Below are 23,909 nucleotides of genomic sequence, written 5' to 3' on the forward strand. Positions count from 1 at the left end.
CCTGAGGGTTACAGCACTTGAGGTGTATATCCAGATACCCTGCCATCAGATACACACTACAATAATTAGTAACAAGGTATTCATTGTATATATGAATAGTGCATTCGTCTCTTGGTACATTTGGAACCTGCTTGGCTGATCATGGAATGTAGTGATGGGTTCCGTTGCATTCTGGTAAATCTCCTCTGCACACTCCCTAAAGCTTCCATATCCTTCCTATAATGGGGCAACCAGAACTGAACACAGTATTCCAAGTGTGGTCTAACCAGGACTTTATAGTGCTGCAGCATAACCTCATATCTCTTCAACTCAATCGCCTTTCTAATGAAAGCCAACACGGCATACACCTTCTTAACAACTCTATCAACTTGAGTGGCAACTTTGAGGGATCTATGGGTGTGGACCTCAAGATCCATTTGTTCTTCCACACTGCCAAGAATCCTGTCTTTAACCCTTTAGTCTGCATTCAAATTTGACCTGCCAAAATGAATCACTTCACACTTTTCCAGGTTGAACTCCATCTGCCACTTCTCAGCCCAGTCTTGCATACTGTCTGTCCCACTGCAACCTATACCTCCGCACTGTCCACAATTCCAATAACCTTTGTGTCACTGGCAAACCTACTAACCCATTCTTCCACTTCCTCATCCGAGTCATTTGTAAAAATCACAGAGCAGATGTCCCAGAACAGATCCCTGTGGAACATCACTGGTCACCATGCTCCAGGTTGAATACTTTCCATCTACTGCCACCCTCTGTCTTCAATGGGGCAGCCAATTCTGGATCCAGACTACCAAATTTCCCTGTATCTCATGCCTCCTTACTTTCTGAATGAGGCTACCATGGGGAAACCTTATCAAGCACCTTGATAAAACTATATAGAATACATCCACTGCTCTACCTTCATCAATGTGTTTTGTCACATCCTCAAAGAATTCAGTAAGGCTTGTAAGGCATGATCTGCCCCTCACAAAGTCATGCTATCTCTAACCAAGCTAAGCTTTTCCAAATAGTCATAAATCCTGTCTCTCAGAATCCTCTCCAATAATTTGCCCACTACCAATGTAAGGCTGACTGGTCTGTAATTCCCAGGGTTATCCCTATTCACTTTCTTGAACAAGGGAATAAAATTTGCCACCCTCTAATGATCTTGTACTACTCCAGTGGACAGTGAGGATGCAAAGATCATTGCCAAAGACACAGTGATCTCTTTGCTTGCTTCCCCTAGAAAACTTGGGTATATCCCATCTGGCCTTGGGAACTTATCTGACCTCATGTTTTTCAAAATTTCCAGCACATCCTCCTTCTTAACATCAACCTGTTACATGTTGTCCTCACAAGCGACAAGATCCCTCTCACTGGTAAATACTGAAGCAAAATACTCATTAAGGACTTCCCTTAACTCCTCTGACTCTAGGCACAAGTTCCCTCCACTATCACTGATCAGTGCTCCCTTCACTCTGGCCTCCTCCTCTTCCTCACATAAGCGTAGAACAACTTGGGGTTTTTCTTAATCCTACCGGCCAAGGCTTTTTCATGACCCATTCTAGATCTCCTAAGTCCATTCTATAGTTCCTTCCTGGCTATCTTATAACCATCTTGAGACCTGTCTGATCCTTGCTTCCTGAAACTTAAGTAAGCTTCCTTCTTCCTCTTGATTAGATGTTCCACATCTCGTGTCATCCAAGGCTCTATACTCTACCATCCCTTCCTTGCCTCAGTAGGACAAACCTATCTAGCATTTGCAGCAAGTGCTCCCAAAACGACCTCCACATTTCTGTCATGCATTTCCCTGAGAATATATGTTCCTAGTTTATGCTGCACAGTTCCTGCATCATAGATTGTAATTCCCCCTCCCCCAATTAAATATTTTCCCATACCGTCTGTTTCTATTCCTCTCCGTGACTGTAGTAAAGATCAGGAAGTTGTGATCACTATTACTGCTCTCTCACCGAGAGATCTAACACCTGACTTGGTTCGTTGTCAACCACCAAATCCAATATGGCCTCCCCTCCAATTGGCCTGTCTACATAAATGAGCCAGGAATCTTTCTTGGACACAACAGACAAAATCTGCTCTATCCAAACTATTGCATTAGGGGGATTCCAATCAATATCCGTGAAGTTGAAGTCACCCATGACAACAGCCCTGTTACTTCTGCACATTTCCATAATCTCCCTCCCAATCTGCTCCTCTATGTCTCTGTTGTTATTGGTGGGTCTACAGAAAACTCCCGATAAAGTGACAGCTCCTTTCTTGTTTCTGACTTCCATCCATAATGACTCAGTAGACAAACCCACCTCAATGACCTCCCTTTCTGCAGCCGTAATACTATCTCTGATACCATTCCCCACCTCTTTTACCTCCCTCCCTATTTCTTTCAAAACATCTAACCTCCAGAACATCCAACAATTTTAAATTGATGGTTATATTTGCTATAATAACAGTGGTGACCATCAACCAAAAGTCTTTAAATGGCTGTGAAATGGTTTGGTAAATCTCAATGATGTAATAATCATGGAAGTTAGTGATAAAGTTCTAATATCACTGGATTAGTAATCCAGAGGCTCAGATGAATCCTCTGTTCAAATCCCACATAAAATCTGGTAAAATTTAAATTCAAATGATAAACCCAATCCTTTTCAGGAAATAACTTAGGATAGTTCCTTTCTGATCTTTTTTACGTGATCAAAATTGAACTGAAAGATCATTCTGGCTCTGGTTAATACTGTACAGTGCTTCTCTTTTGAGGAGTGACCTCATCCTCCTCAGACACAACTTAAAGGAGTTCAGTAAATTGGCATTCATTGTTCCTAATGGTTTCCACAAATACAAATTATTGGAGATTCTATCTACTTAATTTGTGTTTTCTTTAAGAAAAGGAAACATATACTTCTCCATTTGATTGTATTTTGGCAGAACATTTCTAGAGCCTCAAGCTATGTGATATCAAAGTACACAAGAGATTTGACTATCTGGGTGAATGTTTTATTTTAAGTGAATAGATTAAGCATTTCAAACCTAATTTGTTTCCAAGCTCCCGTATTGTCAAAATTAAAGTTTTGGGACCAAGGGATTTCAGGCCTGGACTACAAAGTTACTATTTTCGAATGCTGATCCAAAGGCAAGACATCTTGACATTCATTTGTAAATATCAGCAGTATTGATTTGATTAGTGTTCACTTGTATGTGATTGGAGGCTCAAAATCAAAGTCAGAGAAAGACTACAAATAGTAATGAAGCTTTTGATGTGGTTATTTTCTCAGCAGAGACTTTAGCAGTATTTCATGAGGATATATGGCATGAACAAATCCTAAACTAATTGCTATCACTTACACTTTTTTTCTGTGTTTCTCCCTCACCACCATGATTTGGTTTTTTACCACATTGCAAGCTGCCTGGTTTCTAGTGACTACTTATTGGTCCACACTTTGAAAGTTGATAAGTATGCTTGGGCTTGATTCCTGATCTCTCCTTGCTTGTAATTCTGCAATATTTTGCTTTACTTCCTCGTGTGCACTACCAGCTGTGGCAGCAGCAAAAGAACAGTAAATAACATGTTTCTTTTACCAGCTGTATGCTTAGTGTCTGTGTGTTTTAAAGAAGCCATCTTTAAATTCTGAAATAAAAAGCCCAAAAATGCTGGAGAAAAACACCGTCCACTGATGCTACTGTATCTGCTGAGTTTCTTCAGCATTTTCTATTTTAATTTAAGATTGTCAGCATCTTTAGCATGTAGCTCCTAAACCTCTTTGGATTTACAATAATTAGGTATCATTGATTTAAATTTTTAAACTTGGTGTAAATCTCACTGGCAGGATCTAATCTTGGATACTGATGTGATGTTGACAAATTAAGGATAATTGTCAAATGAAGGCTATGTTATCATTTATTTCCTGTTCCACCCTTTGTATTCTATAACTTTTGTTGTAGTAAGCTTAGAGTTTAAGAATAGGTGTGGAATTTTCCTATTTACTTTCAGGGGAAAATGTCCTCTGGCAGCTGAGTAATGCAAAGTTACTTGACTTGTGTAGTCCAACTTGATTAGAATACATTGATCCTACATACATGCAAATGACATTATTAATCATTAACTGTGAGAAACCTGGAAGACATCAAATAAATGGGATGCAAAAAATGTTAACAGTTAAATGTTTTTCTGTGTTGTAGTATTCAGCCACTCAGACCAAAATATCCCAAATTTGATCTTGGTTTGTGCTGAGATGACTGATTTGAAATGGAGCTGTTTTGGGTTTCTTGAGCCAGAAGGGATCCTGCTCCTTATTTCAATCAGTTTGCTTATGGATGATGGCTGTGATTGAACAACTCATTGGCAGTCACGAAGAATGACTATTTGGCTATGGTCATAGAAGGCAAATGATATTTGGTAAGCTCTACACCACTTAAGAGTTAGTTTATTCAAGAGGATTGCAGAAAATGCTTCAAAAATCATATACAAATTTTCATTCACATTTCTTTAAAAGACACATTTTGCCCTGTTTTGTCTAGGGAAGTATCTGTGTACAATTGTACATTTCTGCTACTTGGTCACATCAAGAGCCAAACCAATGGAGAGTGTGGTGCCACAGACCAAATGCAACCAGAATCTATCTACATTAACGTTCCCTGGTTCTATTCATCTGGTTTGATTGCATGTCCCACTTACGTCTTACATGTTTCAGCTCTAAATTTATGTGAGCAATGTATTGCATGTGACACGTGAAGCACTGAATATGCAGCAATATTTGATCAGAGTAAGGTAAATAAAATCTTGGAGGAGTGATCATTAATATCTGGTGGTTTTATTTTGATTATGTGATTCTTACTGCCCACATCTTCTCCCTTGACAGCCTTGCAGAATTACTTTTGTGAATACTTCTGTATAAATCAAAATGCTGCAAATTATGAAATGGCACTGTAGCTTCTGTGCAAATCTCAATCTGCATCTGGCCCAAGAACAACAGCCCAAAGAAAATATTGATGTTTGGACTTGTTCAGGCTTTGATATTATATGCAACTCCAACTGGAGGTACACAGAAACACAAATAACTTGTATTTTATTGTGCCTTTGATGTAGTAAAACATTCCATTGAGCTTCACAGGAGCATAATCAAATATTGCATCAAAGCAGAGGAAACAACAAATGAAAATTTGAATTTAATCAACTGGATTTTTTTTTGTTTGTTAATTCAAAAGGACGAACAGTATTTTGGTTATTTCATTGTGGAGGATAATGAAATGTTTAAATATTGAACAATTCATTTATGTTGAACTTTTTTTTGTTGATGAAAGCAGTGATTTTTTTTGGATGAGCCTTAATCATTAAAAATTAACACTAAGTCTAAAGCTTGAGCACTATAAGCTACCATTGCACCTCATGAATGCTGCAATCTCTGTCACGTCATCAGCAGTTACTTTTGTTATATTTCCCTCCCAAATTTAAATTTGCTGTTGTTAGAGTTTGAAGTTATAATATGATTTTCTCTCCAACTCCCAACCATCAATATCTTTGCTGCTTTTTGCCTCAGTCCCTTCAGTTCCCATAATCCATACTAACTTTAAACATTGAAGTCTAGATAAATAAACGAAGCGAGGCGTGCACTGAGGCAAATCTTTGTTCTTCGCGGGGTGGAATTGCGGATAACAAAAAAAAGGGCTACCGATCTACTGTTACTCTGTACCGTACATTGATATAAGGTGAGTCAATGAGAGGAAAGAACTGGGGGGTCTGGGGCTGACTTTGCGACAGTGGAGATCTGCGGATAGCGAATTAGCGATAACGAGAGGTGAGCATACTCTTCAGTGTTCACAGCTGCAGTTTTCCAAATGACAACTGCCCAACCTCAACTGGGATCAAGCAGAAGAGATCCTTCCTAATTAGCAGAGAAATGAAGATAGGATATTAGTTTTTTTTGTCTGCACTGTGATTAAGTGCAACTGTAATAGCCCATTTAGAAGCAGAAACTTGAAGCAGAAGTAGGCCATTCGGCTAGAAAAGCCCACCCCTCCATTCAACATGATCATGTCTGAATCTCTATCTCAACACCATACTCCCACACATTCCTCATTCATTTTTATGCCTTTAACTTCAGGAAATCTATTTCTTCAATGTATTTCACCAACTGGTCAAGAATTACACATGTTCAGCAATGTCTCAATGTAGAAATTTCTCATCTCAGTCCAAAATGGCCTACAGGGTATCCTGAGACCCTGACCCTGGCTCATTATTTTGGAATCCCTGGTTTAGGGGAAAGCATCATCCCTGCATCCAGTCTGTTCAGGCTTGTCAGAATTTAATCTGTTTCAGAGAGATCCCCTTTCATTCTTATAAACTCCAGTAAGTACAGGTTCCATCGAAATATTTTCTAATCAAAATGCTTCGCAATGTTATTACAGACCTTTGGGACTTGAACCTTTTATCTCTTGGCTGAAAAATAGGGAAACTACAATTGTGCCACAAGAGCCAGGTCCAGTTAAACTCATGTTTATTCATGTGACAATCCTGTATTTTCAGGAAACAATCTGGTGGATCTTTGCTCCACTCTCTAAAATCAGCTTTTTGTTAGATGAAATGTTGACACAGTACTCTAGATGTGGTTTCACCAAGGCCCTGTCAGCTGCAGGAAGACCTTCTTATTCTTGTACTCAAATGGTGAAGGCAACCAACCCAATTGTCTTTCTAACTGCTGGCTACACTTGCAGCTTGCTTTAAATGATTAGTGTATAAGTACAGTCACATCCTTTTGTACAAGACCTTTTCCCAATCTTATCACCATTGTGAGGAGACTGTCTTTAAGAGGGATCTTTCTCTTACAGCTTATTATCACGGTGCAAAAATCAGATAGGCAGTTGGTTTTCAATTCTCCCAGATATTTTTATCTTAAATGAGACAAAAAAAATCGTAATTGGGTGGGATCAGGGCTTTTAGTTTTGCTTTCAATTATGAGAAAGTTTTCGCTGGTTGCTAAGGTAAAGGCTTGGGTTACTGGCTGCTAGACCGTGAAGCTTCCTCTAAATGTCAAAAGGGCTGGTTGTTTCTTTCTTCTGCACTGGAGAAAGACAGCACATGAGCTTCATAACTTTTGCTGAACTGTTTTTTTTTGCTAAAGGGTGTGTTAATGGGAATGCTGCCTATATTGGAACAGATGATGATTAATGATTAAATAATACATTATCTTGTTAGATATTTCAATCAGGTTATACCAATTAGTTTTGTATTTTAACTGTGTTGTAAGAATATCATATGTTTTGATTAAAGCCAAATGGTGGACAAATCAAATAGCATCTGGAATACCACATTACACTTCATGATAGATTCCAGCATTTCTCCACCACTGATGTTAGCTAACCAGTCTGTAATGTCTAATTACCTCACTTTATCCTTTTTCAAACACTGAGGGTACATTTACCACCCTCCAATTTGCTGGGAGTGTTCAAGAATCTATAGAGTTTTGGAGGATGACAACTAATGCATTCATTTTTTTCATGGTCACCTCCTTTAGTATTCTGAAGCATAGTTTCAAGCCCTGTGGAATTATCAGCTTTCAGTTCTGTTACTTTTTCCAGCATTTCTTTTTAACTTTACTAAACTCCTTCTCAAAAGACACTCAATTCCCTAGCACTTTTGGGAATTATTTATGATTGCTTCTGTGATGACAGAACAAAAATAGTTATTTCAAAGCTCTGTCCTTTCCTTCTGCTCCAGTATGAATTCTCCCATTACAGATTATAAGGGGCCTATATTTAGCTTTACTAATATTTTTCTTTTCTCATACTTATAGAAGCTCTTACACTTTGCTTTTATGTTCCTTGCAACATTATTCTCATACTCTACATTTTCCCTTTTAATCAATCTGCTGGTCCTTCTCTGCTACTGCTCCCAAATCTCAGGCTTACTTTTTTTTTGGAAAACTTAATATGACTTCTCTTTGGATATAATAATATCCTTTTGTTTTGCCATGGTTGGGCCAATTTTCCTGTTGTGTTCTTTCACTCAAAAGGAATGTATAACTGCTGCTGTGCACGCATTCCTTAAATATTAGCCATTGCCTGTCCACTGCCATGCCTTTAAATGAAGTTATTTAATTTATGCCAGTCAACTTACCTATTGTACTAATGAGTTTTAGAACATGGAACATTACAGCGCAGGACAGGTCCTTTGGCCCTCGATGTTGCGCCAACCTGTGAAATCAATGTGAAGCCCATCTAACCTACTCTGTTCTATTATCGAGCATTTGTCTATCCAATGACCATTTAAATGTCCTTAAGTTTGGAGAGTCTACTACTGTTGCAGGCAGTATGTTCCACGCCCTGCTACTCTCTGAGTAAAGAAACTACCTCTGACATCTATATTTATTACCCCTCAATTTAAAGCTATGTCCCCTCGTGCTACCTATTGCCATCCGGGGAAAAAGGCTCTCACTGTCCAACCTAACTGTCTGATTATCTCATATGTCTCAATTAAATAATCTCTCAACCTTCTTCTCTCTAAAGGAAACAGCCTCAAGTCCCTTAGCCTTTCCTCATAAGACCTTCCCTCCATGCCAGGCAATATCCTAGTAAATCTCCTGTGAACCCTTCCCAAAGCTTTCACATCCTTTCTATAATTCTTTGCTTAGATTTATAAAATAAGTTTTGGTTTGGACAAAATCTATCTTGTACATATTCTTCTGCCATGTTATTATTGCAAATGTGTCTTGCACAGTCTACATGTAGATTGATAAATTTACTGGAATTTATCAAAGATGTACCTCATAGAATTGTTGCAGGGAAGCCAGATGTGATTTATTTGAACTTTCAGAAGACTTTCAACAGAGTCTCACTTAAGAGTTTAGTTTATAAAATTAAAGCACATGGGACGTGGTACATTGTATTACAATGGATAGAAAACAAAGTAGGAATAAACCAGTAATTTTCTGAATAGCAGGCAGTGAGTGACAATTGGTGTACTGCAGGGATCAGTGCTAAGACCTCAGCTATTCACAGTATGTATTAATGATTTAGATGAGAGAACTAAATGTAATATTTCCAAATTTGCAGATAACATAAAGTTGCTTCGGGGTGGGGGGAGGTGAACAGAGATGCTTCAGTGTGATTTAGACAAGCTTAATGAGTGGGCAAATGCATAGCAGATGCAGTATTATGTGAATAAATGTTAGGTTATGCACTTTTGGAGCAAAAACAGCAAGATGATTAACTGGAAAGTTATAAATTAAGAGAGGGGAATCTGCAATGAGACGTGAATATCTTTGTACACCAGTTACTAGAGGTAAGCATGCAGGTGCAGCAGGCCTTAAAGAAGGTAAATAGTATAGGCGAAAGTGAGCACTGCAGATGCTGGAGACTGCAGAGTCAAGATTAGAGTAGTGCTGGAAACGCACAGCAGGTCAGGCAGCATCCGAGGAGCTGGAAAATTGATGTTGAATTTTTTTTAATTCATTTATGGGAAGAGAGCATCACTGGCTAGGGTAGTATTTATTGCCCATCCCTAATTGCCAAGAGGGCAGTTAAAAGTCAATTGCATTGCTTTGGGTCTGGAATCATATTTAGACCTTGAAGAACATTTGTGAACAAGTTGGATTTTTCCATTAATTGACAACAGATTCATCATTGTCACTAGACTGTTAATTACAGACCTTTTCATTGTATTCAAATTCCACCATCTGCTATGGAAGGATTTGAACCTGGGACCCAGAACATTACCTGGATCTCTGGATTAATAATCCATCAATAAAAACCACTAGGTTATCATGTCCCCCTGGAGATAATGGGTTCAGCTTCTATTTGCTGGAGTTTAGAAGAATGAACGGAGAAATTTCTTCTGCATGAATGGTGAACTTGTCCAATTCAGTACCACAGAAAGCAATCAAGACCAAAATATTGTACAATTTCAAGAAGGAGTTGGAATCCATGGGGCTTAAAAGGATCAAAGGATATAGGGGAAAGACAGGGACAAGCTGTTGAGTTGGACAATCAGCCTTGATCATCATATTGAAAAGCAGAGCATGCTCAAAGGGCGAAATGGTCTACACCCTTTTTCGATGATTCTATTAATGTCACCCATGATTACTGTAGTACATTTGTGATATGTATTGTAATTTCCAGTTTAATGCCATTCCAACTCACTCACACTTTTTTTGAATGACATTCCCACCAATGTTATCCACCTTTGTTGCTTCTTACTCTACCCATATTGGTTACATCACATTTCTGTACTACTGCTTGCACTGTTAATTTGTCTGTTATTGCAAATGCTCTCTGCTTTCAGATACAATACCTTGTCCCTTTGAAATTTTTACTTTTTTTTGTACTCCAGCCCTATTTCCTACTAACCCTTCTTATGCTTCCTACTTATCTTTCATCTCCATCTTTGTTTCCCTCACCGTTGTAACCCCACTTAGGTTCCATATGAGTGCCACTCTATTTTAGTGAACACCTCTGCATGGATAATTCCAGAATCAATCCTAATGACTCAAGAATCTAAAACTCTCCAGTCACATGTTAATTTGATCCTATCCCTGCTCTTGCTAGCATGTGGCACTGGGAGTAATCTTGAGATGACTACCTTTGAGGTCCTTTTAATTTAACTCTCTCATTTTCCCAGTTTGCTCCATGTGTCGGTATGATACATCTGCACATGTGTAATGTGTGGGATTCCAAGACTTGTTTCATGCAGTGTGATAGTATGTATTGTTGGGTAGAAATTAATCATATTAGATCAGGAACAGTGCTGGTAAGTTAGTGTAATGGTAGATAAGTTCAGGGCACAGAGGATGGGTGTAAGAGCAGGCTCGTTTTTCAGTGTTGCAACTAATAATACTGCAATAGATGATCTTTGTATATTTAAGCAATCTTTCTTGGTCCAAGCTGAAATTTAACAGATCAAAGCAGGGCTGGATCTAACAACAGCCAAAATAACTCCAGAATCTTGTGGTGAAACATTGAAGTTGATGAATATTCATTTCTCACTAATGAAATTGTGAATCCAGACTCTGATGGCAAATGTTTAAGAGAATTTTGTAAACCTGTGACCTTAAATGTAACTGATTTCTTTCAACAGATAGGTTTGAGATATAAAGACTTAATTCCTTACTGATAAGTTGCATTTAATCAATTTCCCAATTTTATTTAAGTATCTGGTGATAACAGTTCCAAGCTTTTTTTGTCTGAATTGAAACTCCACCAGCCTGGCCTCATCTTCCCTGCTGTGTGATGTTACTGGCTCAATAAAAAGCCAGCGGAACCAACTGCAAGTGATTAACTGGTTTCTTGTTGGGGGAGAGGCCAAATATTTTTTTAAGCTGATTACCATCTTTAAAATATTTCCTTTGCATTAAAAACTGTCTGAACAGCTAAAGATAACAGCATTCCACTACTCCAGATATTATTTAATCTAGAGCAACACAGAATCCAGAAACATGGACTTCATTAGAAGTGTGTACAGTGTGAAATATTCCCCAAAAAGATGTGGGGTGGAATAAAATATGTTTAATTTTTTAGTAACATAATACATTTTCAGCAACTGGAAAAGGCAAGCTCATCTCTTTATGCACATTCAATTCCAGTCACCTGCCTTCTCATTGATTCTCACTGATTCCTTTTCCAGATGAGAAACTGATCTGAGTCAGCCTTCTGAATCTATTCGCATAATCACTTCAAACATCCGCTGTGCTCATTTGTCCTTTGATTTCATTGTGTTCAGGGTTTGAACGTTTCACTAACCTATCTTTATTTAGAAAAATTCTAGTTTTACTCAGATTCTTTAATTTGGTGTTAGATGTCATATTATTAATTGTGATGTCATAGCTGCTACCAGCAAAACAAAGCTTTACTGAAAAGTGATTGAAAAGAAGTAGCTTACCAAACTGCTTGTATTATTTTTTAAAAACTAGTTACATTCTCTTAACATATCCAGAATCAGATGTTAAGGAATTTGTGATTAGTACACAGAACTAAGCATCTAATTTACTGAATGTGCTGTCCTGTACATGCCTCTTAAGTTCCTTACAATTTGTCCTCGGAATTGTAAACACATCACTTATGATGTACTCTTAACAATATTAGTTATTGACAATTAGTTTTTCATACAATAAATATATCACTACAATTAATCGTCTGTTTCTTCAAGCATATCCACATTTTCCATCCTCCACAAACTCAATTGCACAAAACTCTGTCCATACTGACATTTTGGCGCCTCAGCTTTAAAATTCTTGACTGTAAATGCTTCAATGACCTTGCCATTTATCATCTCCAACGTCTCCTCCAGCTCTGTAAGTCTCCAACCCAGAAACTCTACATTCTTATAACTTTGATCTTTAAAACTAAACACTCATACTAGAAATCAACCTCTTCATTACCTTCGTTGCTCCTTTCCTAGCCCTAATACCCAATTTCTCTATCTCATTCTGTGAGGTACCTTGGATGACTTTAGTATAGCCACTATATAAAGAATGTTATTTCAAGTTTTCCAGTTCATATTAAAACAATGGATGAAAAAGAAAAGAAAATTCACCAATATCCCTTATAAGACAAAGGAGCAGAAATAGTTCATTCAACTCATCAAGTCTGCTCCACCATTCAATGAGATCATGACTAATCTGATAATCCTCAACTCCAATTTCATTCCTGCATTTATTAATTACAACTCAAATGTTAATTCTGATCTCTCTCTTTTTGCAACTTTTCTGCAGCTGTAACACCCTATTCTGCACACTGTTTTATGGTTCAATCTGCCTGGATAGCTTGCAAAACAACACTTTTTCACTGTATCTCGTTTATAAAATCATGGATAGGTTGAATCGTCAAGATTTGTTTCCCCAGGGTAAGGGAGTCCAAAACTAGAAGTCATAGATGAGAGGGGAAAGATTTAAAAGGGTTCTAAGGGGGGACTTTTTCCACACAGAGAATGGTGTGTATGGAATGAACTGCCAGAGGAAGTGGTGGAAGCTGGTACAATTACAGCATTTAAAAGGCATCTGGATGAGTATATGAGTAGGAAGGATTTGGAGGGATGTAGGCCAAATGCTAGCAAATAGAACTGGATTAATTTAGGATATCTGATCAGCGTGGACAGGTTGCATCAAGGTGTCTGTTTCTGTGCTATACATCTTTATGACTCTATAGGACAACAGTAAATCAACAAATAATTGTCAGATCCAAGCATTGCATAATTTTTGCTACAAGTTAACACTGATACTTTGGTTTTGAAATGGCAGTCATTCACTCAAAACTGTGGATGTATATAATTGCAAAATTTGGAAAAAATATAGCTGTTTATGTTACGGTCAAAATCACACAAGGTTATAGCTCGAAGCTAGTGTTTTCAAATAAACCCATTGGATTGTAACCTGGTGTCGTGTGATTTGTGACCTTGTCCAACCCAGTCCAATACCAGCACTTCCACATCATGTTTACATTAATACTGTGGTGTGATTTGTCAATAAAAGGGGTGAGCTGTAAAGTCAATAATGGTCACCAGATGGCAGAGTGACTCTACAAAATTTCTGAACATTATCTTATGGTGTAATTTTGTTACTGTTTCCATCATTTCTGCATTGCTGCTTGCTGCTTTTTTTTTTAGGCCACCATCAGTTCACAACATTTGTTCCTCACTCACTCAATCTATAACAGTGTCTTAGTAGGTTTGTAATTTTTGAGATACCTTGGGTATGACCAATTTCCACAAATTTAGTTGCCTTCCCATCTGGACAATTTTAACAATATGCTCTTGTCTGCGAACTTGTAAAAAGGTTAGCGGAGTTGAAACATAGTTTAGGCAGAGATTTAATTTTTTTTCCATTAAGGGCTACTGATGTGTTACTAAAATTGGCATTGTAACACATTATTACTTTACCTGAAATTCTTTATTTAGTTAGCGATAGCCCTTGCCAACTCTCTCCCCTCGCCACCTGAAGGCACCTACTCCTGTTGAGGGTTGATTCTATTTATACTAGCATCAATCTCAAATCTTGTCCAAAGTGTAATTCCTCATGTGGATTAAACCATGGTGCTTAGGTCGATTAGCTATGCTAAATTGCCCGTAGCATCTAGTGATATGCAGGCTAGGTGGATTAGCCACGGAAAATGCAGATTTACAGGGAGAGGGTAGATGGGTGGCATGCTGTTCAGAGAGTTGATGTGGACTCAATGGGCTGAATGGCCTGCTTCCACACTGTAGGATTCTGTGTGGGTCCAGACAGTGCACGTTGACAATGAAATGGACGCGATTCAGAGATTTCCACCCCCCTCACCCTCAAACCCAATACTTCCTTCACCCAGCATCTGAATTCTTTGTCTTTAGAAGGCCAGTGAGCAAGTGGAAGAACTCCAACTGTTGTCTCTTCTAAGGCATCCATTCTAGTGCTACTCTACCTAACTCAATAGAGACTCCAATCTTTCCCCTTCCCAATGTGTAATGGTCACTGGTACTCCAGATGATGCATTCATTAAGAGTACTGTTAGGAGATCCGATAAAAATAACTTTAAAGTTGAATGGTTTGTCAGAGAATTTGCTGGGAAACAAATTTTTGAAATGGATGATTCCCAATTTTCCATTCAGTCACTGAGACAATAAGTACTGGGAAAGCAGGTGTGATATCTTCCACATCCCTGAATGCACAATGCCATGTTTGCAGTGTGGCTAAGTGTAGTAATACACTTCTTTAAAATAGAACAGAAGCAATCTGTTGTCTAATTGCAGCAAAATTTGGAATACATCCAGACTTGAGCTGTTAAGTGGCACATAACATTCATGGAACATAAGTGCCAGATAAAGACCGTATTTAAAATCAGTAGTGCGATGGAATGGTCTCCACTTATTTACAGAATGTATAATATTCTCACTTTACTTTGAACTTACATAATCAATTTAACTTTCTAAGGACTCTGCAGGAAAATACTTCCTACCCTCATAGATAAACAAGGGAAACTCCAAAACATTCATCTAGTCTCATATCTTTACAATTCATTTCAGCCTCTTTTGTCCTTGACAATATCTCCAAGCAAAGAACACACCATAACACCATCTTCCCCAGACCATTGTCTTAGATTTGGGCAGAGACATGGCAGATGGAGTTTACTCCAAACAAATGCTAAGTAATGCTTTTTGGAAGATCAAATTCAGGTGCAAATTATACAATAAATGGAAGAACCCTTCGGAGTATTGACTTACAGAGAGACCTGTGCAAGTAGGTTCACGTATCCCTGAGACTGGCAACACAAGTGGATAAGATGGTCAAGAAGGCATACAGCACGCTTGCCTTCATTAGCCAGGGCATCGAATATAAAACTTGGTAAGTTCTATTGCACTTGTATAAAACTTAGGCCACATTTGGAATGTTGTGTGCAGTTCTGGTTGCCACACTACCAGAAGGACAGAGATACTTTGGAAAGGCTTCAGAGAAGATTTACCAGGATATTGCCTCGTCTGAAAGATTTTGTTATGAGAAGATGTTGAATAAACTCAGATTGTTCTCACTAGAACGATGGAGGATGAGGGGTCACCTGACAGAGGGCTACAAAATTGAGAGGCATAGATAGGGTGGATAGACTTAAGCTTATTCCCAAGGTGGACAGGTCAACTAAAAGAGGGTACAGATTCAAGGTGAAAGTGGGGGGGGGTGGTGGGAGTTTAGGGGAGAGGTGCGAGGGAACGTTTTCACACAAAGGATGATGAGTGCTTGGAATGCAGTACCAGTGGGGGTGGTGGAAGCACGCACATTAGCAACGTTTAAGGCATGTTTTGGTAGACACAAGAAGAGGAGATGAACAGAGGGACAGAAACCACATTTGGGGAAAGTACCAGGTCCGAATAAGAAGTGAGAATCAGTGCAGGCTTGTTGGGTCAAAGGGCCTGCTCCTATGCTGTATTGTATTGTACCTAATAATATGAGGACAGGAGGAGGCCATCTATCCCTATGAGCATATTTACCATTCAATTAAAATGTGGTTGAGTGAAGTTGAGATACAAATCAGCAGTTTAGCTCCATATCCCTTGGCATCTTAACTGACAAAATAAAATCATTGATTGGTCTTAAAACTAAACTTTTTTTCTATAAAAATGACGGCTAATTACAAGTCAACCTTGAAAGCTGGGCTGCGTTGAGCAGTATTCTCTCTTCACAATCTATGCTCTGCAGGGAAGCCCTTAACCTCAGTCTGTCTCATTCCGCTGACCACTCTTCTGAATTTGAAAAGTAAAATATTGCAGGTGCTGGAATGTGAAGTAAGACCTCTGTTTTTCTCTCCCCCTTCCTCCTTTTTGTGGTTCTGTGTTTCTGATGCTACTCTGAATAAATTAATCTTCCCTGACTCACACTTTCACTTCTTTAGTTTTTTCTACACAACACTGAGCTGCTTGTCACTCAGGATGCATGTGAATCCTTCCCTGATATGGCCCTCTGCATCATTGCACTGTGCATTGCTCCCACCTAGTTAAATTATATCCAAAAACAAAAGCTGAGACTTTCCTTTTTTTTTGATGAATTTTTGGAGACAAATCTACTCTGGAATAAATTCCTGATTTTCTTTGGTGAATACTATTGGGTTTACTTCTCCACGAAATCAGGGTAGTCCCACATCCCCATGCAGAAGGTTTATTTGCCTTGCATTCCAATTTCCATTTAGAGATTGCAAAGTATCACAACATAATATGTTAGTAAGCTTGGAGAGAATTAGGAAGAAAATTGTGCATAATTCCGTGAGGAGTGAAGCAAATAATAAAAAAAGAGTTCAATTCTAAACAGGCAATTCAGCTATGTGGTTAGGTTAGATTACTTACAGTATGGAAACAGACCCTTCGGCCCAACAAGTCCACACTGACCCGCTGAAGCGCAACCCACCCATACCCCCACATTTACCCCTTACCTAACACTGCGGGCAATTTAGCATGGCCAATTCACCTGAATCGCACATCTTTGGACTGTGGGAGGAAACCGGAGCACCCGGAGGAAACCCACGCAGACACAGGGAGAATGTGCAAACTCCACACAGTCAGTCGCCTGAGTCGGGAATTGAACCCGGGTCTCAGGTGCTGTGAGGCAGCAGTGCTAACCACTGTGCCACTGTGCCGCCCACCAAAGCGAAGCTAGGACTGCCCTCCCGAAAGAAGGGAAAGTTGAGACAAAATTTAAAGTGAGTTGTTCAAAACCATAGGAAGTCTAAATCAAAATAGAATCACAGAATGGTTATAACACAGGAGGTCATTTGATCCATCGTATCTATGCAGGATTTCTGCAAAAGCAATTCAGCATGTGCCACTCGCCTGGGTTTTACCTGCTGCCCTGAGTAGATAGAAACTGCTCCCTTTGGTGGATAGGTTGATAACCAGAAGACACAGTTTTAAGGCAATTGGCAGAAGAACCACTGGTAATGTGAAAACTTACATGCTGCATGTCGTTAGAGTTTGGAATACACTGCCTGGGAGAGTGTCATGGAGATAAATTAAATCAGCGAGTTTAGGGAAGGTTTTATAGCTCAGGTTGAGGTTCTGGATGTAGGTTTGCTCACTGAGCTGGAAGGTTCATTTTCAGACATTTCATCACCATACTAGGTAATATCTTCAATGAGTCTCCAGGCAAAGCAATGCTGATGTTTCCTGCTTTCTAATTATATGTTTGGGTTTCCTTGGAGTGGTGGTGTCATTTCCTGTGATGTCATTTCTTGTGGTGAGACAAGCACAAGAATTCCTAGAAGCATGGCATCCCAACCGGAACTCTATCAACAAACACATTGACTTGGACCCCATTTACCAACCCCTGAGAGAAACAACATCGCCACAGGTAATGGCATCACAGGAAATGACATCACCAACCCAAGGAAACCCAAACATATAATTGAAAAGCAGGAAACATCAGCAGTGCTTCGTCTGGAGACTCACTGAAGATGTTACCTAGTATGGTGATGAAATGTCTGAAAATGAACCTTCCAGCTCACTGAGCCAACCTATATCCATAAATTTAATTGTGTCTTTTTAAAAGAAAATTGAAGGTACACAAAACATATGATTACGGGATATGGATGGATGGATTGGAATGAGCTAAATAGGTATGCCAAAATCCAGGAATGACTTAATGGACCAAATGGCATCCTTCTGCATGGTAACCATTGATTTCAAAATCAAGAGTAAGTGGGTGTGTACTACCAAGCTTTGTCTTCTTTATTCATTCATGGAATGTGGGTGTCACTTGTTGAGCCAACACTTATTGCCCATCCCCTGTTGCTTGAGAAGGTGGTGATGAGTCGCCTTGTTCAGCTGCAGTCCATATGCTGTAGGTGGACCGGCAACACCATTTAAAGAGGGGCTCCAGGACTTTGAAGCAGCAACATTAAAGGAATGTTGATATAGAAACATAAATCTGGAGGACTGGGTGGGGGTTTTGGTCTCCTTACATCAGAAAGCACGTATTGTACTTGCCTTAGAGAATTGCAATGTAGGTTTGATACATTGATTCTTGGGAGGAAGGGATTGCCATATGGGTTTGAGATTGAGTAAACTAGGCCTCTGTTCTCTGAAGGTTAGAAGAATGAGAAGTTACCTCAGTGAAACATATAAAGTTTTTAAGAGCTTGACAGTGTCCATGCTGGAAGCATGTTTCCTGCTTTACAGTATAGGACTCACAGTCTCAATAAATATTTGGCTATTTAGGAATGAGGTGAAAAAATACTCCTGCACTTCAAGGGTTATGCATATTTGGGAATCTGAGCTATAGATGTTCAGTTCTTCAGTTTATTCAAGACACAGATTAATAGATTTTCATACACCGAGGAAATTGAGGGGTATGGGATATTACAAGAAGGAAGGGCTAAAGCTGGACTTCAACCCATTGAATGGCAGAGCAGCTTGAGGATCTGCCATTTTACGACAAAGAGGAAGGTAAGAATTTCTGTGGTTTTTGAGGTTGAGACAGGAAAATGAGAAGCGTCAGATACAGGGTAAGCCATTTAGGACAGAGATGAGAAATCTCTTCACCCAGAGTAAGTAAGTTTGTGGAATTTCTGCCATAAAGTGGCTGAGGCCAAAGCATTAATTGTTTTCAAGAAGAAGATGCATATGGTTCTTAGGGTTAAAGATATCATAGGGTATGAGGTGATGGGGGTAACAGTGGACTGAAAAGGGCAATCAGCCATGATCATTCTGAATGGTGGAGCAGGCTCAAAGGGTGGAATGGCCTACTGCTGTTCCTATTTACTATATTTCTATAGCACATGGGGGGAGGACACATTATTTTTATATAGATATATATATTATAGATTATATACATATATATAGTATAGATTATATATATTAGAATATATATATTATAGATTATATTTATTACAGATTATATATATATATAGATTATAGAGTATATATAATAGATTATTTACTTTTTATATATTGATCTAGAGTCAAATAGTGGGAGAGTAGAGGGAAGATAAAGTTTTAGAGTGGTTACAAGAATAAGATAAACAGGGACCTAAATTTCCTTTAAAGCCCTTTCATTGACAATCTGAGTTGTTGTTATAAATAAACTAATTTTTCAAAGAAGACGATTACTATATTAAAACATACTATGACATCAAATAAATTATTAAAGTTGATCTTTTCTAAAATAAAATAATTTAAAAAACAAAATACATCACTGTATCCATAGCTCGCGAGATTTCAAATATATAGATGTTCCAACATTTTACAAGAAACTCTAATTGTTTTTTTTCTAATGTATCAGGTTAACTTAAAAGTGTCCCTTAATACTATGCAATTGTTAACAGTACTATTAAACAGAACATAGGGTGACACCTTGTAAGTACCTGAACATAACATTCTAATACTGTATATGGAGCGATAGAAATCTAGTGGGTGGAGCCTGTGTATACATCATGATACTTCATATAAAATGAATGGGAAATGCCGTCACAGGAATTTATAATGGTAAATATTGATTCAGATATTCTAGACTTTCAATGTATATAATGACCAGTTCCTGCAGATTCAGAGACTAGCTTGTCACTGTGCTGTGGCTTCCCCTTCTGTCTCATGAGAGTTCCATGAACATTGAAAGAGAAACCCAGCTATTACACCAGATGGACAGTCCCTAAATAGCAAGGTTCCAAGAATGAAAATAGATTTGGCAGTTTTGCAGCGTAAATGAGAATGTATCTGTGTAAAACTGTGCTCTGTAAATTTGGTTAGTATCATAGTAAAAGATGAAATATTTGAGATAACTTCTAATCAACCTGTTTGGAGATGTCATTCGACACCTCTGGGGGAGGTGAGGCTTGAACCTGGGTCTCCTGGCTCAGAGGTAGGAACACTACTGCTTGCCAAAGAACCCCCAGGAAATGTGTAAAAGAAGGTCTGCCTAATCACTTTCCAATTGAGCGCTGTTCCTGAACAATTTAAGTCACTTGCTTGAGATCACTTGATTCTTTATTTTCTATTATTCACACTCTCAAGAGAAGCTGGGGTCTGACATGTTGGATCAGAAAGAAGCTCAACCTTGAGTACCAGCCACCTGCCACCCAGAATGTTTCATTGAAATTCTTCCGTCAAACCTTTTTTTTCGACCAGACAAATTCATCACCAAAAGTTTGCAGGGAAACCTGTGAATGATTAAATAAATGTTTGCAGTGAATGTTCCACATGGAAGGGGTTCACAAAGGCAGGGAACCTTTTTATATGTGTATTTTCACTTTATGTGCTTTATTTACAAATATACACATTACAAGCATACCTCTCCGAAACCAACCACCACAATTTGAGTCTGATATACTTTATACTTCTTTCGGAGACCACTTGACCCACTGGAACAAAAACAAACTGAAACTTCAAAAGAAACTCAATATCTTGAATTAAAATACCTCCCTCTCCAACCAATTATAATTGAGTTAATAACAGTCTCTAGAAAACAGTGATCCAAAATGAGCACCCCTTCAATCAAGGATGTCTATCTAGAGTGACACCAGCTCTGGTTAACTAGAAGAATGCAGTGAAAGCAACAGCATCTCATTGTACCACCAATTATCCAGTGATTAAAAAGAAAGAGACAATGCAGAAAATATTCATGTTCTTCATGGAGAGAGTCTCAGCTCAATTTTCATGAATATAGATTTGGCAGTTTTGCAGCGTAAATGAGAATGCATCTGTGTAAAACTGCTCTGTAAATTTGGTTAGTATCATAGTAAAAGATGAAATATTTGAGATAACTTCTAATCAAGATATCAGTGAATACCTTGAGCAGTGTGCCAGTCACTTAAAAGGAGAGTGGAATGTGCCTGATGAACTTTGGAAACTTCACGGAGGGCTAGGACTGACGTGATTTCATGCAGTTATAAAGAAGGATCACTGTACTCTAAATATTAACTCTGCTTTCTCTCATAGAAGCTGCCAGAACTCTTTGGTTTCTCAAGCAATTTCTGTTTTGCTTACAATAGAGTTTTGCTTCCAGGAACCCCTGATGCGCTAACCATTCGAGAGCTTAATAATAATTACACATGCAACAGATTGTTAGCTTAGAGAACTAGTAGTCTGAGAATGTTAATTACTTCATTCATGAGTGAGCTGTACATTGTTGAACAATTTTTAAAGAATAACATATCCACAAAACAGTGGGACAAAACGCAGTCACAGAATTAAGTGAGATTTGTTACTGTAACTGACTTAGTTGTGAAGTTCTAGAAAATAAATAATATCCTTTTATTACAATCTAAGGAATGATTAATTGCCTTTGGTATAACAGATTCTTTTAATTTAAAATGTAAAGGTTATGATTGATCTTGAGAATCCAGCCAGACTGTATCTAACTGTAGCGAGAGGTGGTTTCTTGTATTTGGACTGAGTCCACATCTGTGGTCTGATGTCGTGTGTTGAGTTTAACACATAATGAACCCTTCAACAACGGCTACTTTTTCATACTGTTCCCTCAGTTGAGTTAAATACTCTCAGGACAGCAGTGCTAAGGAGTAAACTAAGAGATTTCGTGAGCGCAATGTCTCCCATGAATGGTGCTGTTTTGTTATTGCTTCTTTTCTCTAAGATAATCTCAAAGCATTTTGCACATTTTCAAGGTAGCCAGTTTGTCACTCAGTAACAATTTCATGCCTACCACATCTGTAGCAGAAATACTCAAGCAATGTTTTATTTAACACATCAAATCATGTCTGACACACTTTTCAACATTGCTACAGATTTCTTTCACACTAAAATTTAACAATGGAGGGAAGGGATTCAGGAGCTGACAGTAATTTTCAACTGATCTCTTCCCAATCATCTTTGTGGTGCTGCTAGATTCTGGTAGTGGGTGATTTTAATTCCTACAAAACAAATTTGATTTGTTGGTTTTACCACGGACTTGTATGTCTGTGATTAAACACTAATGGAACATAAATAAGTTAGAAAAGTATGCCAGAGTTATCGGTTTCTGGAGTAGAGTGGTGCTGGAAAAGCACAGCAGTTCAGACAGCATCCGAGGAGCAGTAAAATCGACGTTTCGGGCAAAAGCCCTTCATCAGGAATACAGGCAGAGTGCCTGAAGGGTGGAGAGATAAGTGAGAGGAGGGTGGGGTTCAGGAGAAAGTAACATAGAGTACAATAGGTGAGTGGAGGTGGTGGTGAAGGTGATAGTTCAGGGAGGAGGGTGGGGGAAGGTAGCAAAGAGTACAATGAGTGGATAGGGGTGGGATGAAGGTGATAGATCAGAGAGGAGGGTGGAGTGGATAGGTGGAAAAGAAGATAGGCGGGTGTGACAGGTCATGGGGACAGTGCTGAGCTGGAAGTTTGGAACTAGGGTGAGGTGGGGAAAAGGGAAATGAGGAAACTGTTGAAGTCCACATTGATACCTGGGGTTGAAGTGTTCCGAAGCGGAAGATAAGGTGTTCTTCCTCCAGGCGTCGGGTGGTGAGGGAGCAGCGGTGAAGGAGGCCCAGAACTTCGGCAGAGTGGGAGGGGGAGTTGAAATGTTGGGCCACAAGGTGGTGTGGTTGATTGGTGCGGGTGTCCCGGAGATGTTCCCTAAAGCGCTCTGCTAGGAGGCACCAGTCTCCCCAATGTAGAGGAGACTGCATCGGGAGCAATAGATACAATAAATGATATTAGTGGATGTGCAGGTAAAGCTTTGATGGATGTGGAAGGCTCCTTTAGGGCCTTGGATGGAGGTGAGGGAGGAGGTGTGGGCACAGGTTTTACAGTTCCTGCAGTGGCAGGGGAAGGTGCCAGGATGGGAGGGTGGGTTGTTGGGGGGCATAGACCTGACCAGGTAGTCACGGAGGGAATGGTCTTTGAGGAAGGTGGAAAGGAGTGGGGAGGGAAATATATCTCTGGTGGTGGGGTCTGTTTGGAGGCGGCTGAAATGTCGGCGGATGATTTGGTTTTTGCAAACGTTGGTAGGGTGGAAGGTGAGCACCAGGGGCGTTCTGTCCTTGTTACGGTTGGAGGAGTGGGGTCTGAGGGCGAAGGTGCGGGATGTGGATGAGATGCGTTGGAGGGCATCTTTAATTACATGGGAAGGGAAATTGCGGTCTCTAAAGAAGGAGGCCATCTAGTGTGTTCTGTGGTGGAACTGGTCCTCCTGGGAGCAGATACGGCAGAGGCGGAGGAATTGGGAATACGGGACGGAATTATCAGTGTCAGATTTGACTCATAATGTTAACTGTTAGGTCTATTCACAAATGCTGCCAGATTGGTGAATATTTCCAGCACTTTTTTTAGGACCCACTTGTAGGAATTTGATTAGGTTAGAGTGTAATGTTTCTCACTTGCTCCTTTTGTCTCTGTTCTCTTTGCTATTAGCCCTTGTAATGTGATATGTTAACTTAAGAAAAATACTTTTTCATGTAAAAGATTGTGAAACCTGGAACTCACTTCCCAAATGGCTTTGGATACTGGGTCAGATGGTATTTAAAGAGATTGATAAGATATATTTTCAGTGAAG

The 23,909-nt window shown here is 39.1% G+C and overlaps 1 protein-coding gene across 1 annotated transcript in view; it reads left to right on the top strand.

The window, feature by feature from the left end:
* The first annotated feature begins 18,828 nt into the window (after nt 1–18,828).
* The window catches only part of LOC132825764 (hemicentin-1-like), a 436,368-nt gene continuing 431,287 nt past the window's right edge, over nt 18,829–23,909 (top strand). Inside the window, exon 1 of the mRNA XM_060841228.1 lies at nt 18,829–18,874. Coding sequence (XP_060697211.1) covers nt 18,829–18,874 — 46 coding nt within the window. The remainder of the gene's footprint in view (nt 18,875–23,909) is intronic.

This window comes from Hemiscyllium ocellatum, chromosome 21 (assembly GCF_020745735.1).
Source record: "Hemiscyllium ocellatum isolate sHemOce1 chromosome 21, sHemOce1.pat.X.cur, whole genome shotgun sequence".
NCBI lineage: Eukaryota > Metazoa > Chordata > Chondrichthyes > Orectolobiformes > Hemiscylliidae > Hemiscyllium > Hemiscyllium ocellatum.